At 36.8% G+C, this 17,448-nt stretch overlaps 1 protein-coding gene across 1 annotated transcript in view; it reads left to right on the top strand.

Annotated features, from left to right (window-relative positions):
* Positions 1 to 4,084: 4,084 nt before the first annotated feature.
* Positions 4,085 to 17,448, top strand: part of rims2b (regulating synaptic membrane exocytosis 2b) — a 217,071-nt gene continuing 203,707 nt past the window's right edge. The window contains exons 1-3 of the mRNA XM_051670284.1: positions 4,085 to 4,274; positions 4,632 to 4,803; positions 16,330 to 16,368. Of these exons, the coding sequence (XP_051526244.1) occupies positions 4,649 to 4,803; positions 16,330 to 16,368 (194 nt within the window). The 5' untranslated portion in view covers positions 4,085 to 4,274; positions 4,632 to 4,648. The remainder of the gene's footprint in view (positions 4,275 to 4,631; positions 4,804 to 16,329; positions 16,369 to 17,448) is intronic.

Below are 17,448 nucleotides of genomic sequence, written 5' to 3'. Positions count from 1 at the left end.
ATGAAGTTGGTTGAGAGAATGCACAGAATGCAGAGCTGGGAAGAAGGGAGAGCGAGAAGAGGCTCATAATTAATCAGAATCAGAATCAGAATCAGCTTTATTGCCAAGTATGCTTACACATACAAGGAATCTGTCTTGGTGACAGGAGCTTCCAGTGTACAACAATACAAAAACAGCAGCAAGACATTGATAATAATAAAAAATAAAAAATAAAACTAATTATACACATACGTACAGACACACACATACATACATACACACATACACATGGGTAGTGCAAATCTAATACAATCTGTTATGTACAGTGGAAATACAAATCTGTTATGTACAGTGCAAATGTTTTTTTTTTTTTTTTTTCAGAGAAATGAAATTGCAGAAAAAGTTGGATGTGTTGGATAAATATAAGAAAGACTAAACTGTGTATTGCAAATAGTTATTGCTCAATGGGGCAATTTAACTGTTCATGAGATGGATAGCCTGAGGAAAAAAACTGTTCTTGTGCCTGACGGTTCTGGTGCTCAGGGCTCTGAAGCGTCGGCCAAAAGGCAACAGTTCAAAAAGGTAGCGGGCAGGGTGAGTGGGGTCCAGAGTGATTTTTCCAGACTTTTTCCTCACTCTGGAAGTGTATAGTTCTTGAATTGGGGGGGGGGGGGGATAGTATTTTAAGATATAGGCAAAGCAATCTGACCTTTTGTACATAAAAAGGATGTAAAATTGAATTGAAAACAATTACATTTTAACTAGTTAAAATGCTTATTACCACTGGTGAAAGTGATAATTTTGGATATCAGCTCTTACATTTGCACTAGTAAAAATGCTAATTGTTAATATAAAAAAAGACGTAATTACTCACGGAATTACCCATTCTTGATATCCAAAATGGAATTTTAACTAGTAAAAAATAATCATGATAGGCCTATCTATAACTGCATTTTCACTAGTAGAATTTCACAATAATCTGCCATTCATTCTTGTTCAAAACACAATTACAGATATTTATTATGAGTTGAAATTCCAATTTCATATATCGGCTGTGTAGGGAAGGTGTGGAAAGCACACCTTAAGGAAAAAAAAAAAAATTCTGGTCAAAAAATGTGTCAAGATGAAAAAAATAAATGTCTTTTTATTGAATATTGACGGAGCAACATAATTTGTGTGAAAAGAAATAATAAAGAAAATTTATTTAATTAAAATTATTATATATTTTTTTCTTAAAAGGTGGCAAGGGAGCCTTTTACCCCACATTTGGGGTAAAAGGTACCCAGGGGGGTTATAGTGATATTGTGTAGATATATGGACAATAGGCTTTTCTGAGTAACAAATTAAGATAATACTTTCTCAAAATAACCACTTCAGCAAAGGGTTAACCATTTTCTGTTCATTTCAATCACATTTGTCAATTCATAACATGTCAAGTATTCAATGAAAAAAAAATTGTCTCCATTGTAAATGGATCAGTCAAGTTGAGCCCACTTTGAAGAATTTTCATAAAAAATCTATTCGCCCCACTTAAAAAAAAACATTAAATCTTTAATCAACTTAAAAAAATGTTTTATGAGTGCATTTAGCCCCTGCATCAAGCGGAGCTTTTTATCCCAAATACTATCCTTTCACTTGAATACTGGACAGTTATTAAAAACATTTTTTATACGTATTTGTCATTGAAAATTACAAAATTTTGTCTCAAAATAAATTTGATAATTTCAGGGATTCTCATCAGCTACATTTATTTGCAACATTTAAAAAATTACTCAATATCAGATCAAATGGCCTCAAAACAAACTTTATACATTGCACGCAACTTTAAGCTGGCAGTTATCAAACCCCTTATGAAGAAACCACAGCATGATCCTAGATAGTTGGCTAATTATAGACCAATCTCATAGCTCCCATTTATGTCAAAAATCCAAAAGGTAGATTCCTCTCAACTATGTTCATTTTTACATATAAGTGTTATATGTGAAGAATTTCATTCAGGATTTAGGTCCTATCATTGTACGGAGAATTCAGTTATAAGAATTACAAATGACTTGCTCTTATTATCTGATCGCAGCTGTATTTCTCTTCAAATGCTTTTAGATCTTAGTGCTGCCTTCGACACCATAGATCATACAATTTTCTTGGATAGGCTTGAGAATTATGTTGGCATTTGTGGACAGACATTAGCTTGGTTTGAGTCCTATTTATTCGACCGCTACCACTTTGTCTGTGTAAACGAGGAATTGTCAGATCAAACTAAAGTTAAGTATAGAGTGCCACAGGGATCAGTTTTAGGGCCTCTGTTTTTCTCTTTATATATGCTTCCCCTGGGGGACATTATCAGGAATCGTTGAATTAATTTTCACTGTTACGCCAGCGATACCCAATTTAATATTTCCTCGAAAATTGACAAAATTTCCCAATTGTCCAAGTTAGCAAAGTTTGTTTGATAGCAATCTGTCCTTTGAAAAACACATTTTGGATGTTTGTAGAACAGCATTCTTCCACCTCAGAAATATTGCTAAGTTACAACACATGCTCTCTGTTTCTAATGCCGAAAAACGTAATGTGTTCATGACCTCAAGAATAGATTATTGTAATGTACAACTAGGTGGGTGTCCTGCAGGTTCAATAAATAAACTTCATTTAGTTCAAAATGCAGCAGCTAGAGTGCTGACTAGAACCGAGAAATATGATCATATCAGCGCAATTTTATTGTTGCTACATTGGCTACCTGATAAGTTTCGTATAAACTTTAAAATCCTGTTCATTAGTTACAAAGCGTTGAATGGTGTAGCTCCTCTTTACTTAAGTGACCTTAAATCAAGCTATATTCCATCATGTTCACCACGATCACAAAATTCCGGCTTATTAATAGTACCTAGAATATCAAAATCCACAAAAGGAGGTATATTCTTTTATTATTTGGGTCTTAAACTATGGAATAGCCTTCCTAGTATTGTTCGGGACTCAGACACACTATCTCATTTTAAGTCTAGAATAAAGACTCATCTTTTCAGCCAGGCATACACCTAATTTATCCCTCAACTCACAGTTATGCTGCATTAGTCAGGTCTGCCGGAAAAACGTCTCATATTCTATACCCCTCTATACCCCTATTGGGCTACCCTGTTTTTACCACTAATGTTAAAATGGTAGTTCATTCTGATGGGTAGCCTATTTAGTGCTGACAAGATGTACTACCCCTATTAAAGGTAGCTCATTCTGAGGAAGAAGCATATTCCATCAGACAAACATAACAACTAAAACTACCGGTAGGTCATCTTAAGCAGATTGTCAGAACACCGGCACTGCACTGCTGGTATTTAGAAATTTAATTTTAGATATCTGTAATTGTGTTTTGAACAGGAGCTATAAATTTTTTGTTATTCAATTATTGATATCAGGAATAAACTTCTAATTATTGATACAACAAATTATAATTTGTCCTAGTAAGAAGTACATATATGATGTGTGAGTTTGGGCTGAATGATAGATATTTGGGAAATTGTAATAGTGAAAATGCAGTTACAGATATAAAAAATGACGTTTTTTTTCTATTTGAAATTCCATTTTGGATAATAATGGGCATTTCCGAGAGAAATTTAAAATCACAAATTTTAATTTTTACTTGTGCAATTGTAAATACTGATTTAAAAAAATGAGCACTTTCACTAGTAGTACTTCCATTCCTGATATCAAGTATTAGCATTATAACTAGTGAAAATTAAATGGTTGATATCTACAATTAACTTCCTGCACGTGATTAAATGTCAAAAGTTCTTGCAGTAGAAGTCTGTTGTTGAGACATCAACAATTTTATAGCCAACAACTGTTTTCTGTTGTGCGTCAGTTTGGGCAGGTAAACATTAAACCATCATGGGCAATTAAATAACTAGTATGGTAGATTGCTATCACTCTACAGCCTATATCACAGCTCAAACTCCTCTCGCGCCTCCCGTCAATGGAAGTGTCCGGGCGCGCGCACTTCCGTTAGCCCCCGCTCGCGCGTGCGACCGGAGCGTCTGATCTTTGTCCTACGTCAGACCGTCGCCCCGCCTCGCTCGCTCTCCTATCGGAACGTTTCCCCTATTGCTTCCATTTTTGTGCATTCAAGAAATCTGTTGGAGTTAACAGCAGCCGGGAGGGAATCAAGGGTTTGGTGGCGAAAGCGAGGACGCCGACAACCGCAAAATAAGTGACCGCGGGCCGCGCCATTGGACAATGCGCGAGAGCTCTCCATAAGAGCAGCAGCCATGGGTTAGACTGCTTTCACCATGATAGCGAAATAAAAGGCAAGCACTCGATTTCTCTACACAGTCGAACAGATGGCTAATGACAGGCATGGTTGGGATGCCCTTAGATTCAGGAACCCTGAGGGGTTTCTCGCACCTTATTACTGGGGTTGTTTTTCTAAGCCAATTCCGTACCGTACTACAGGCTGTGGGGACCTATACTATGCCAGCATCCTAACCTATGCTGCCATGGGGTTATTTCGATTATTCCTAATGTTGATATGTGTACTAAATGTAGCTCATTTCACATGCGTAAGCTGCAGTGTGGGGACTACAACACTATATGATGCAAAGATATTTCCCCAGATGTTCACATTGATTGTATTTCATTTACTGCTCATGTTTTGGTCCTTTCAGCACCCTGACACCTGAAAATGTCTGCCCGGGGTGGTCCGGCCGCAACCCCTGCGGCTCCCGCTCAACCGGACATGCCGGACCTGAGCCACCTCACCGAGGAGGAGAGAAAGATCATCCTCTCGGTCATGGACCGACAGAAGAAAGAGGAGGAGAAAGAGCAGTCCATGTTGAAGTAAGCCACCTGATTGTGTTCAGCACACTTAATAGGGAACCAGAAAGCTGGAGGGCTCTATGAAGCCTAGCGCGCGTGTGTGTGGTGCTGCAGTAAGTGTGAATGGTGGAGCTTGTGGACGATGGCTGCATTTCAACACGCCCGTGTCTCTTTAAAAACGCTCCCTTGTCATTTTCATCATGAATGTCTCCTGAAATTTAATACGTCTGCTTACGTGGACTGTCAATATTAGGCTATTGTTGACACGAGCTCAAAATACCCAGGTTAGCCACCAGAGAGGCCGATGTCAAAGCGCCTCAGAGGGGTTTATCGCTCGTGCTGTGTATGTTTATAGTTTCTCGCGCTACTATTGTAGTAATATTCAGAGTTGTTATGGTCATTTTGTGTGTATCGCCGCTGGGTTGGGTTAGCTGTGGGCGCCATCTTCGCTAAAAATCCCGTCAGCTGCCGTTTACCAGAGATTACTACGCTTTTTAATGCGTGCTGTCGACTAGGTCACACGTTAAACATTAAAGCAACACCTAGCAGGACGATAATTGTGCGATTGTTCTTTCGCGAGCGCCAGCAGCTGTGTGTTTTCAGCACCACGGCGCTGTCCACTCGTGCTCACTGTGCTGATGTGTGTTTTCCCTTTAGTCACTGCATGTGTGCGGTAACAGCGTTATGTGTGCTGAAAGAAAGCTCAACATTTCTGTGTGTTTGGTGTATGTATGCCTTATTAAATGCAATGGAGCACTAAAACTCCCTGAAACATTTTTCCCATACAGAAATCGGATAAAGCTACTGAATATGAAATACTGTATATGAAATACTGTATATGCAAAACACACATATACAAATAAAATGTGTTTTTATACGGTTTTCACTGGTATGAAAAAGTCACAAACTTGTGTAACATATATATATATATATATATATATATATATATATATATATATATATATATATATATATATATATATATATATATATATATATATATATATATATATATATATAATAATAAAAATAATCATATATGTAACACATTTTGACAAATACTAGTGAAATTTAAATGTGTACATATATGCACAAATAAATGTACTATAATTCTATGTTCATATATTACATTTCTGTACGGGTTCAGTTATAATTCTTATGAATGTGGTTCTTCTTTTATGCTAGATTTTATGGAATATTTGTACTTTTAAAAATTCATTTGTCACACCACAAAACTATTTAAAGGAATGTCTCGATCGACAGCATTTGTTGCATAATGTTGATTACAACACAAAAATGTATTTCAACTCATCCCTCCTTTTCTTTAAAAAACCAAAATGGAAGTTACATTGAGGCACTTACAATGGAAGTGAATGGGGGCCAATTTTTGGAGAGTTTAAAAGGCAGAAATTTGAAGCTTATAATTTTATAAAAGCTCTTACATTCATGCTTCTGTTAAGACTTGCGTATTATTTTAGCTATAATGTTATTTAAAATGGTGTTTTTACATTCATTTTAGTGTTTTAGGGTTTACTGCATTACGTTGTCATGTCAATGAAGTTGTAGAATTGGCTATAACTTTACACAGAAAAGGCTAGTAAGTGATTTTATCACAGTAAAATCAAGTTAACACACATATTGTTTACGTCTTGTGGCAATACTTTTAAAACAGTGAGTATTTGAACATTTACAGATTGGCCCCATTTACTTCCATTGTACGTGCCTCACTGGAACCTTGATTTTTGCTTCTTTTTAAAGAAAAGGAGGGACAAGTCAAACTAATTTTCTGTGGTAATCAATATTTATTTTATGCCACAAATGCTGTCGATTGAACTTAACTTGTATTGAACTCGGAATATTCCTTTATGTGAACAAAAATCTAAAAGGTAACATATACAATAGAAAATCTGAAAAATCTGAGACCACATTAAAAATCTGGACCACATAAAAAAAAAAAAAAAAAAGGATTTTGAATAATTTTACTCAAAGTTGTGAAATATTTCTTCACTATTTATGTAACTAAACAAATGTAAGCAAATTTGTGATATTGACCATGTTAAATCTTTTGTAGAAAAAGTCATATTTACTTGCTTCCATTGAACCTGAGCTCTTTGTAACGTTCTCAAATCATACTGGATCATCAGGTTTTGTATGCAGCAGTCTTTTAGACCGACTTGCTTTCTATGTAAACAAGTGGCAAATATGCAGCTCCTATCTACTTGAATAATGAAAGACTGAAATCTCCAAATCGGTTAGTCAAGATTACGATCAAAAAACATATTTCAAATCAGCAATAAAATATGACAACACTGGTATCATAAATTGTGCTTCTTTACCTCATGTTACGCTAAAAAACGCAATTTTACGAACTTGTGGAGTTCATGCCAGCTCATTTTGACATAAACAAGCCAAAGCAAATAGGGATAAAGCAAAATCAGTTTACTGATCATTTTTTTTTTTTTTTTAAATAGACCGACCTGTTGCTTTCCTTTAATCTTTGCCCCCTGTTGCAATAGTTTGGCTCTGAATTTAGAGAGAGAATAGACATATTATTTATTGGAGTGGCACAGTTGGCCCCAAGTTCCAAGCCTAGATTCATGAACCCAGTGAACTTCTGATGCGGTGCCAGTGTACCCTCTCGGTCTGTTTGTAGAACACCTGACCAGCTTCAGTGCCAAAACATGGGAGTTTCAAGTGCAGCACACTTCTGCCAAGTCAGTACACTATTCTATGAACAACATATTTTAAAAATGATTCTGTGATGTTACTAAGTCAAACCCCTTTTTATTGTAATATACACTGATCAGCCACAACATTAAAACCACATGCCTAATATTGTGTAGACAAAGTCTACGGTAACTCAGATAACCGCTCTGTACAATTGTGGTGAGAAGAATATCTTCTCAAAATGCTATTCTGTGATGCGGGTTGGTGCTGTTTTGGTGGCACGAGGGGGACCTTCACAATATTAGGCTGGTGGTTTTAATTATGTGGCTGATTGGTGTAATATAAACTGCTGTCAAGCTCTTTATAGCCGCTTAGTACAACGTGTGTTGGGTTTCTCTCAGGTGTCACACTTACAGTGTGATCTGTCAGGATAGTGGTGTGTTTTGAGTTCAGGTGTCCATATCACACCTCCAGGGTGGCAGGTCAGAATGTGTAATGCAACTGAGTTTGCAAATACAACCTACAACACTCTTGCCTGCAAACCAGATACAGTATTTGATGGCTACATTTTCTATATAATGTCAACATATCTGGTTTACTGCTTTGTTCTGGGTGGTTGCTAAGTGGTTGCTTACTGGCCTTAGTGAAAAGAGCCCCTAAGTCACCTCCCACTCTAAATGATATTCCGGTTTCTAGATATGGCTCGGGTCAAGCCTAAATCAGATTTTTTCAGTTTTTGCCCTCACCATACGAAAATAGTAAGTCAGATCATTAGAAAAGTAATAACACACCTCTCGTCAACAAGCCACACGATTTAAGTTACCATTTATGTTTGCAGCACTGAAGGAACGGAATATGTTACATGCCAATATTTATTAAGTCCCTAACCCTTAATATGAGGAATATTAGTAGTCCTCTAATACTTGCCTTAGCAAACACCACTAATTAGAATGAACTACAGTATGTTTAGACTTTGATTGTTTAGACTGACTGCTCCAAAACTTAGTGAGCTGTCTTCTATGGTAGCATCCTATCTGAAATGGAGCCTCATAAGAGAGCGATTTGGAACACTCTTCATAGGTAACAACTCCATGCATCATTTAAATGGCACTCCTCACTTGCAGTGCATGATTTCAATACAGGTGAAGCGAGAGGAAGCTGCGCGATAGCACGCACACATTTTGGGTAAAATAGTCAGTTTTCTATCATATTAAACACATTTTTAACTATACTTTTCAGTCTTAACATACTGCCCCCGATGGCAGCTCTCTAGGTTTTGGAACAGACCCATTGTATTTACTGTTCCTCGTTGTAAATGAACTGAATCTCATTCTATGGCTGTAGAAGCACTTGACATTAATTTGTTTGACTGACACAGTTTTGTAAGCTTTGTGTACCTGAAGACCTCACAATCACTCGGTAAGATGTTACTCTCTCTCATCACCACTGGATAATGTGGCTATATCTGATCTCAGTTCAATCAGCAATCCATTTTTTTCAGGAAATGCCTTCTCAGAAAATTCAGTTAGTAGAATTTGTTTCCTTTTTTTTTCGCTTCCTTTTTTGTTTTGTTTTTTTGAACAGGTTGTGTCCAGTGTGCATTCATTTGTGCCACTTTTATGCTACTGCAAGTTCAATCCAAGTTTGATTGTATGGTAGTTTTGTAGCATTTGGATTAAAATTTCTGTATCACTAGCGTCACCAAACAGAACTGCAAAAGTAATGACACGTCTTCCATTGGTTAGAAAAACAGATAGTCCCGCCTCAAGTTGACACTATTGGTTTAGCCAATGTTGCTGTGTCGGGTTGGTTGGGATGCTTAAATAAACAGGGCAATGTTTTCAACCTGGTTTCATAGAATAATGTTACTATTCCTACATTTAATTTTTTTTAAAACTTTTTTACGTGGCTTGTCACACCATTGATTTACTGGTGAAATGAACACTAGAGGCACTACAACAACAAGGACTTTTGTTCCCCTTCACACAAATAAATAGTAAAACGTCAGAATATCAGAATATCACACTTTTCGCTCTGTTCCTCAGTCCTCACACAATGCTATCTTGCGACTATAGTGCAAAACTTGTAATACAATACATTTAAACGTTTGCATTACATAACCAACTACATTTACAAGCATGCAATCAAATTGTGCGGTAGCTCAACTGATAGAGCGTTGAATCTGAAAAGCAAAGAACTAGGGCACAAGTCCTCAAGAGCATGGGAGTCGAAACATGAGCAAAAGTGTCATAGAAGCACCATAAAATGATGTGGTTGTTTCAGCAATTGTCTTTTTCATGTTGCATTTGTCTTTTATAACACTATCAGTTAGGTTTAGGTTTAAGGTTTAGGGTAGGGAGGTAGGTTTTCAGAGTTATTTCACAGTGAAATCGGAAACAGGAGGTTGACTTTAGCCAAAAAATTAGCCTGTGCTTATCGAAATGCAAAACACTTCCTCCAGTGGCAAAAGTGGTACGTGTTGTTGGGCGTATGAGCACGTGTGAGCTCCATTTTCTAGGTGTTATGTCTACAGAATGGCGCCTAAAGCGAGTTGTGAAGTGAGTTGTTTTCAGCTGTTTTCAGCTGTACAGGATTTAATACAGTGAAGAGGAATGCATATTTTATAAAGGAACCCCCAAACCTAACCATCAGTGAAGTGAAAATGTTTTGTCAGAGAGAAAAGGACCTCCAAATCCAACCTCCAAATCGCACTCATCACCGATTATGGACGTGATTACTTTCTAGTTTCAGTGCGGGATCCAAACCTGGATCTCCTACGCAGCTGATGCAACATGCTTCCGGTCCCACCACAGAGGAAGGTAAACACATTGGAGGCAATGTAAAAATGTCTTAAAGGAGATGCCGATTGTTCAGTGAGTAGACAAAATGTGCCTGATCCTAGGATACCGGTACTCTCGGAAACAACATGCATACATCCTGTGTGATCATGTTGAGATTAGGGTTAGTGTTAGGGTTGTTGATTTAAAACTCGTTAGAGCATTAACCTTAAAAAACTCATCTGTTTAGAAGAAATTGTAACATTGACATGTCTACATGCCTTTTGTAATGGTGTCATAATATGACGTAACACACAAAGACAGATTCCAGAGATACAGTATTACCCTTCGGGTATCCCACTTGACAGCACATTGAGTGGTTGTGGCATGCCATCCGCCTTCCTTTTAGAAGTGGACAATGTTGTGCCTCTTGTTTTTATGATTTAATTAATTGTGATATCACTCAGCAGCTCTGTGATTGGCTACCTGGGTTCAGCAACTGTTGCTTTAAATGGTCCATGCACGCTTGACATTCATGAGAGTAAAGCCAGAAGGCATACTCCATTCACACTCCATTCAAGCTTCTCTGTACCACTTGTTCTGGCCTGTGTGGGTGTGCTTTAGCCTGCATGAGGGAGCTTAGCTTTGTTTCAAAACCTAGTAAGCTGCCTACCTTCACAGCATTTTAAGGCATCATAGGTGTGCTCCTCTCCTGATGCGAAAGCTGAAAAACAAACAAACATTCAATCTATTTAAATAATGATTTTACTTACAGTTTATTTGTGTAGTGCATTTTTTTATGCTTATGAAAGCGCTGTTAGCTTAGCAACATGCTAACATCAGATTCTGTTGGAATTGTGAGTGCAGTTTCCAGTGCATTTTATGTGAAGATTGCTATTTTTCTGCCGCATAGAATGGCTGCTCACGTGGAGTGTTCCAAATCAGTCACTGGTGGGGTTCCATTTGAGTTAGAGTGCTGATTTAGGGTTGTTCACACCAAATGCGTTTTTGTCTTTTTTGCGTTGTGCTGTTTTTTCAGCATCTCATGCAGGAGTGCCAGGTTTTTTAAGACGCTATGTCAAGTTAAAAAAACTTCAGCTTTTAAAAATGTGTTTTGAGACATCTACATTCTGTTCTATTCATTGCACTGTCATTTTTTAGCACAAGAACACATTCAGTCTGGGGTGTGTTTCCAAAAATCATCATTAGCCAACTATGGTCGCTGGTTCCATCATTACCAACATAGTTCATTTAGTGATTTCGTATTTCCCAAAACTATAGTTCCAGCGAACAAATTGCTTATTCCAGGGTTTTGCAGAAAGTGTAGTTCTGAAACGTCATGTAAACGTGAATGCATTAAAGGCTGTTAATTGAAAGCGCTTTAATACACATTGCTTCTGTCGGAGAATACTGCTTATGTGACGATGTTAACGCATAAGTGCCGTTCTTCTAATTTTTTGAAGACTGCACATGTGCGTATGCGCTCAAGTGCGTCGGGGGAATCCCGAAGTCTGATGTTATGGGAAACCCCTATTGCAGCGCAATGTATCTGTCACATTTACACATGTACACAGCTTTCGTGTGTTCAGCAGCTTTCTCGCATTAAACAGCTTTCTGGAGTACATGTACATTTACTCATCCCTCTGCACAACATCATTAATGACAGCTCTATATTGTTGAACCAAAGTGGTTTGAATGATGGATGTGCGACAGAGATACTATGGTTTCGGGAAACAGTTGTCACTTGCTAGTTAATTTCTCCAACGATGTATTGTACTATGGAGGTTAAGCAGTGAGTTACATAGTTGTATGGGAAATGCACCCCTGAGCGGCCACTTAGAAGAGAGATGCCTATAGGAAGTACACAGCAAGGCAGCTCACTAGGTTTTAAACAGAGCTTTGGTATGACACTCTCATACTGTATTCTGTACTATATTCTGCATGCTGTCTTTTTGAATAGTTTACAAAAAGTCAGCATCATGCAATAAGAAACGTTTCAAATGGTAGTATGCTGCCTGACCTTGTTCATGTGTAATTCCGCAGTCCAGTTATAATTTTTGAAATACATTTTTTTTATTTTGCATTTCTAATCTACTTCTGTGCATAGTATAGTAGTATGCATAGTCCCTGTTTTATTGCAGCGTGTATGAATGATGCTGTAATGGTAAAAGTGTACTTGATCTCTGCACCTGAGCTGTATAAGGCATCAGCGTCATGTATTTAAAATGGCCATGCTGATTGGCTAATCACAGGTTGTAATCTCTTTACTTGGTCTGAGAGGCACAGTGTTTATCCAGCCAAACATACACTGATATTTCCACCCCACACCACAACAAACTAGATTGCCCTTTGACCCATAAAACATCAGTTCTGTATCACAGTCTGGGCATTTAGTTTTTTTCCATTGTGACATAAAAGCATCTGTGTATGCCAGAATGATTTCATTTGGTATAGTTTATATTATAGTACTCTAACAGGTCTTGATTTGAGCTAATAATTGTCAAAGTTATAAGATTGTAAGAACAATGCATTGCTCAGATTTCAGCTGCTAAATTAGTCACATGCATCGGCTATTTATGAGTCATTATTCTCAGGTAGCCTAATAAGTCTCATGTCATGCCTGTTGTCTGAACATGTTGTGTAACAGGATTAACACTTACAGTAGCCTATGCTTATTGGCTCTGCCTTAAAACGTTACTGTACATGTTTGCCACTTTTCACAGACTATAGCCTATACAACAATAGTACAGTAACAGCTGTCTGTCTTACATCAATTTTACATCTGTTTTTGAATGTTTCATAGCAATTTATGAATGGTTTGTTACTTGTTATATTCTCTCTGCACTCTTGCAAGCTAAGCTACTAGATCTTTTTCTTATCTAGAGATACTGTATATCTGTTATTAATAACAATGCCCTTCCTGCAAGTGCGGCAAAAAGTCACCATCATGTCCGCTGGTTGTGGTGAATCCACATTACACCACTACTGTATGCTACCAAATATTTAAGAAAACAGTATGTGAAACAGTATGCACTATGCAACAATAAATGTTTCAAACATGCTATATTGCTATCACATGACTGTTCGCATACTATGCACAGTAAACATACTACAGTATATACTACAGAAATAGTGTGGTATATATGGTAGTGTGCTATTCTGAACACTTGTCGTTGTGAACATATGCCATTGTCACACTTTCCCATGTGTTACATCCAGTGAGGTCTCAATAAAATTTTTCAGCTTCTTAATCACAGTGATCAAACAGCACAGCTTATACTGTAGATATTGAGATCTGTGTATCTCAATTAAATCTATGTTGGTATTTTAATAGTTCTCAGGTGGTGAATGTGTGTTAATTGAACAGTAGATTTAGATATGCTTTCATTACATCATCTATGGGCTTTTATGAGAAAGGTATTAAAATTCAGATTGATAGCCTGTAACATATTCCAAGAGTCACAGATGAAGCAAAACAGATTGATTTTTCTTATTATTTTTGATTTATATTTTTATATCTTACATTGCATGATCTTCATATTTTTGGTGGTTTGTATATATTTGTGTGTTGTATATTTGTGTCTTTTTGTTACTTTTTACTTATTTTATTCATCATTAAAATAGCAATTTAATTTGAGTTATCATCAGTATATACTGTATATACTTATTACGGCTGTCAATAGATTGAAAATTATTAATCTCATAACTTCTGTTCTTAATTGCTCAATTTTGTATCAAACTATATACATTTTTTTTAATTTTTTTTATAAAAAATATAAAACTTTTAAGATAGAGTGCAAAATGCCCGGACACTTTTTCAGCCATCTTGGTTTCAGAAGTATTTTTCCCATTCAATTGTTCCACAGCGATTTAATTAAAATTCTAAGCCATGAACCAAACCAACCAGCTCCGAGGTGAATGACAACATTACAAACTTTGATTTGAAGCAAAAAAGTATTCGAAAATCAGAAAAGACCCTGTTTCCACCTGGTATTAAGATGCGTTTCGGGTGATCCGATCACATGTGGTCAGCCCTAAATACAGGTCTTAACGGGGTCTAAAACATTTTGTGATCAGATCACAAAAACCACAATGTGGTCAAAAAATGCATGTGTCCACATCACATTTGAGGTGTAACGCTAATCCATCCTGTATGTGTCACGGGAGCAGTGAAACTCAAGCCCCTTACCTGTCAATCAACCACTGTGCTATAACGAGATTTTAAAGTTTGCTGTTTATGAGCGACTTTAACAGGAAATAACCGTCCGATCTGAACATTTCAAAAAGTAGATACATACACAATCACGAAAGTTTCACGGATCTTCTTAAGTGTGTTTGATATCAACACAGATGACAAGCACGAACACCTGAAGCTCCTTTAATGCAGGTTATCCACTAAAATAATGGATAATTTTGCTTGACATGTTGCATTTGTGCTTAGATTAAATTTCAGCCGCATCTGGGAGAAACAGCGCACCATTTTTCTTTGCGCTTTCTTTGTCTTTACTGACTTTGTTGCGCTTTAATATCATTTAAGCGACCAGGTGTAAACAGCGATGTGTCTCACCTGAACACATGTGATCTGATCACCCGAAACGCATCTTAATACCAGGTGGAAACGGGGTTAATAAGACAAAGTTACAAGACTGTGTACTTAACATCTTTCATGAGGGAATAAACTGCAATCCCATGAAGCATTGCAAATGATGTAATTGAATTAAAAACAATGCAAAAATGTTAAAATCGCTGATTAAAAAAGTCTTACTCCTTAAGAAATGAACTGTAATTTTGGAACAAATGTGTAAAATCATGAGCAATCATATGGGAAGAAGACTCCAGTCATATCAGTAACTTATAAAAGCTGTTTTATTCTACATGGAGAGGGTCCACACATGGGGGCTGCCATGTTAGAATCACATGACCACACGAACATTACTCGCTTAATCTCAGTAACCACTCTGTTATTTGACACTTTCACTGAGAGATTAAATTAATCATGGCTCACTGTGAATAGTGAATACTTACAATTGCATTTGTGACTGAAAACTACTGCGTTTTAATGATGATGCATCCACACCTCTAGGTGTCACTGTAAGTCCAAGATGACACAAGCAAAAAAAGTTACTGAGTGCACCTTTAAGTAGTTTGAGCATGTAGGGAGGTGGACTTGATTGTGCCATTCACAGGGCGTCATGAAAATGGGCTGGTCGCTGCAGAGCTTTTTTACCAAGGTTTGTTTGCCACAATTCTCTGGTGGATTTTCCACCCTCAGGATCAAGGCAAGTGTTTTTCTACCCCAGGAATTCCACTATTAAACATGATTTTTAACAAATGGAGTTGAAATAATGCAGACTGATGACTTTAATAGAAGCATCGATTAATAACCTTGGAGTTCACAGTAGGTCTGTCTTTAAAGGTTAAGAAGTTATCGTTAAAAATCAGTTCGTCTGTTCAGAAAAAAAATGGGATTTTTACTTCTGGAACCAGACTGTTGCGCTCTATTGCACTTGTTGGTTACTTTTCACACACAGAAAATACAAAATAATCTGTAAGAGTTATTCTATTAACATTTTCACTATAGTCCTCTCGTGTGAAAACTCCAGCACGCTTTTGCTCATGTGACGTTCACAAGAACACTTACACCATCCACAGTGTGTTTCACTTGAACACTATAATTTTCATGAGCTTCACACAAGCTGGGAATGATTTACATTTGTTAACTGTCCCATCTGGATTTGATTTAATTAAGAAATTTGCCATCTAGATGGCTTTCCTCCAACATTCACAAATGTGTGAAACTCATTATTTATGAAGTTCTCTTGAATTCAGAATCAGGCTACGGGAATGTTATAAAATCAAAACAGCAAACTGCATTAATTCCAAGGAATTTAATTCTGTACATTCTGTACTTATTTAATTAATAATGTACACTAGCACCTTACTTTTTGCAGCCCTAATATTTATATACTATTATCAGTTTTGTTTTGTGACTTTTGATTATGCCATTATAATTTATTTAATTCGTTTATGATTTGTCATCTTTTTAATTTTTTCACCTGTTTTGCCTTATGTGTGTGCTGAGCTGTTAAACATATCTTTTTAGGGAACCTCCTAAAGAAGACACAAAGCCTCAACCAACTCAGTGAGTACAAGAAAAGTCAATCTTCCAGTGTACTTTGAGCTTTCAAACTTCCTTTTCTGCACCTTTTCTCTCTATTTTACATTCCTCAGATCTAGGATCAATTCCCTGCCTCTCACATGCTCTGAAGGAATCTCAGGATCAATCACTTTAGGCCCTTTTTCCCCTGGTGGAAGTCCTATACTCCTCTTAAAGGGATATATAACCTTAAATGAAAAGTATGCCATTATTTACACAACCTCATGTTGTTCCACACTCGTATGACACAAAAGAAGAAATTTTGAAGATGGTACTGGTTGCTCTCTTGCATACAATTACAGTAAATGTGGATTAAGGCTTTCAAGCTTTAAAAAGTAAGTAAAAGCACAATATAAATAATCCATCAAGTCTTCTGACACTATACGATAGCTTTCTATGAACAGACAGAAATTCATGTTTCAAATTTTTATTGTTGAAACAAAAACAAACATTGTGCCGCAAGCAATCTCACATTTCCATCTTTTCTTTTTACACATAAAAAAGCATATATTAGTATTATTGATGGAGATAATATCAATAATAATTATAATATTCTGATACTCTAAATTAAAATGAAAAAAAAGAAAAAAAAAGAAGAGGGGCGGGGTGCATGATGAGTCCAAGGGGAGAATCTGTAAAGCGTTGAAGTAGTTTATAAAAGGTTGCCATTTTTTGAAAAAAGCACCAGAGCTACCATTCCTACAACACCTTATCTTTTCAAGTTTAAGGAAAGCCATATTGTCTACAAGCCATTGCGAAACAGTGGGAAGCTTGGAGGATTTCCAAAGAAATAAAATACAACGTTGAGTTAATAAGGAGGTGAATGCTAAAATATCTGTGTGGAATTAAAACTAGTCCAAACCTTGGGGATCCCAAAAATTGCAATAGCAGGTCACACATCTACATTGATTTTAAGTACTTTGGACGTAATTGCGAATTAATCCAATAGTTTTGAAGCACTGGGCAAAGAAAAAACATGTTACTCAAATTACATGGGGAAGCATGACATCTATCGTATGTGTAATCAAGGTTATGGTATATTTCAGCGAGTCAGGGCTTTGGAAT

Source organism: Myxocyprinus asiaticus, chromosome 34, assembly GCF_019703515.2.
Source record: "Myxocyprinus asiaticus isolate MX2 ecotype Aquarium Trade chromosome 34, UBuf_Myxa_2, whole genome shotgun sequence".
In the NCBI taxonomy this organism is placed as follows: domain Eukaryota; kingdom Metazoa; phylum Chordata; class Actinopteri; order Cypriniformes; family Catostomidae; genus Myxocyprinus; species Myxocyprinus asiaticus.
Note: the sequence above shows the minus strand (reverse complement) of the source record. Positions and strands in the feature narration are given on the sequence as shown.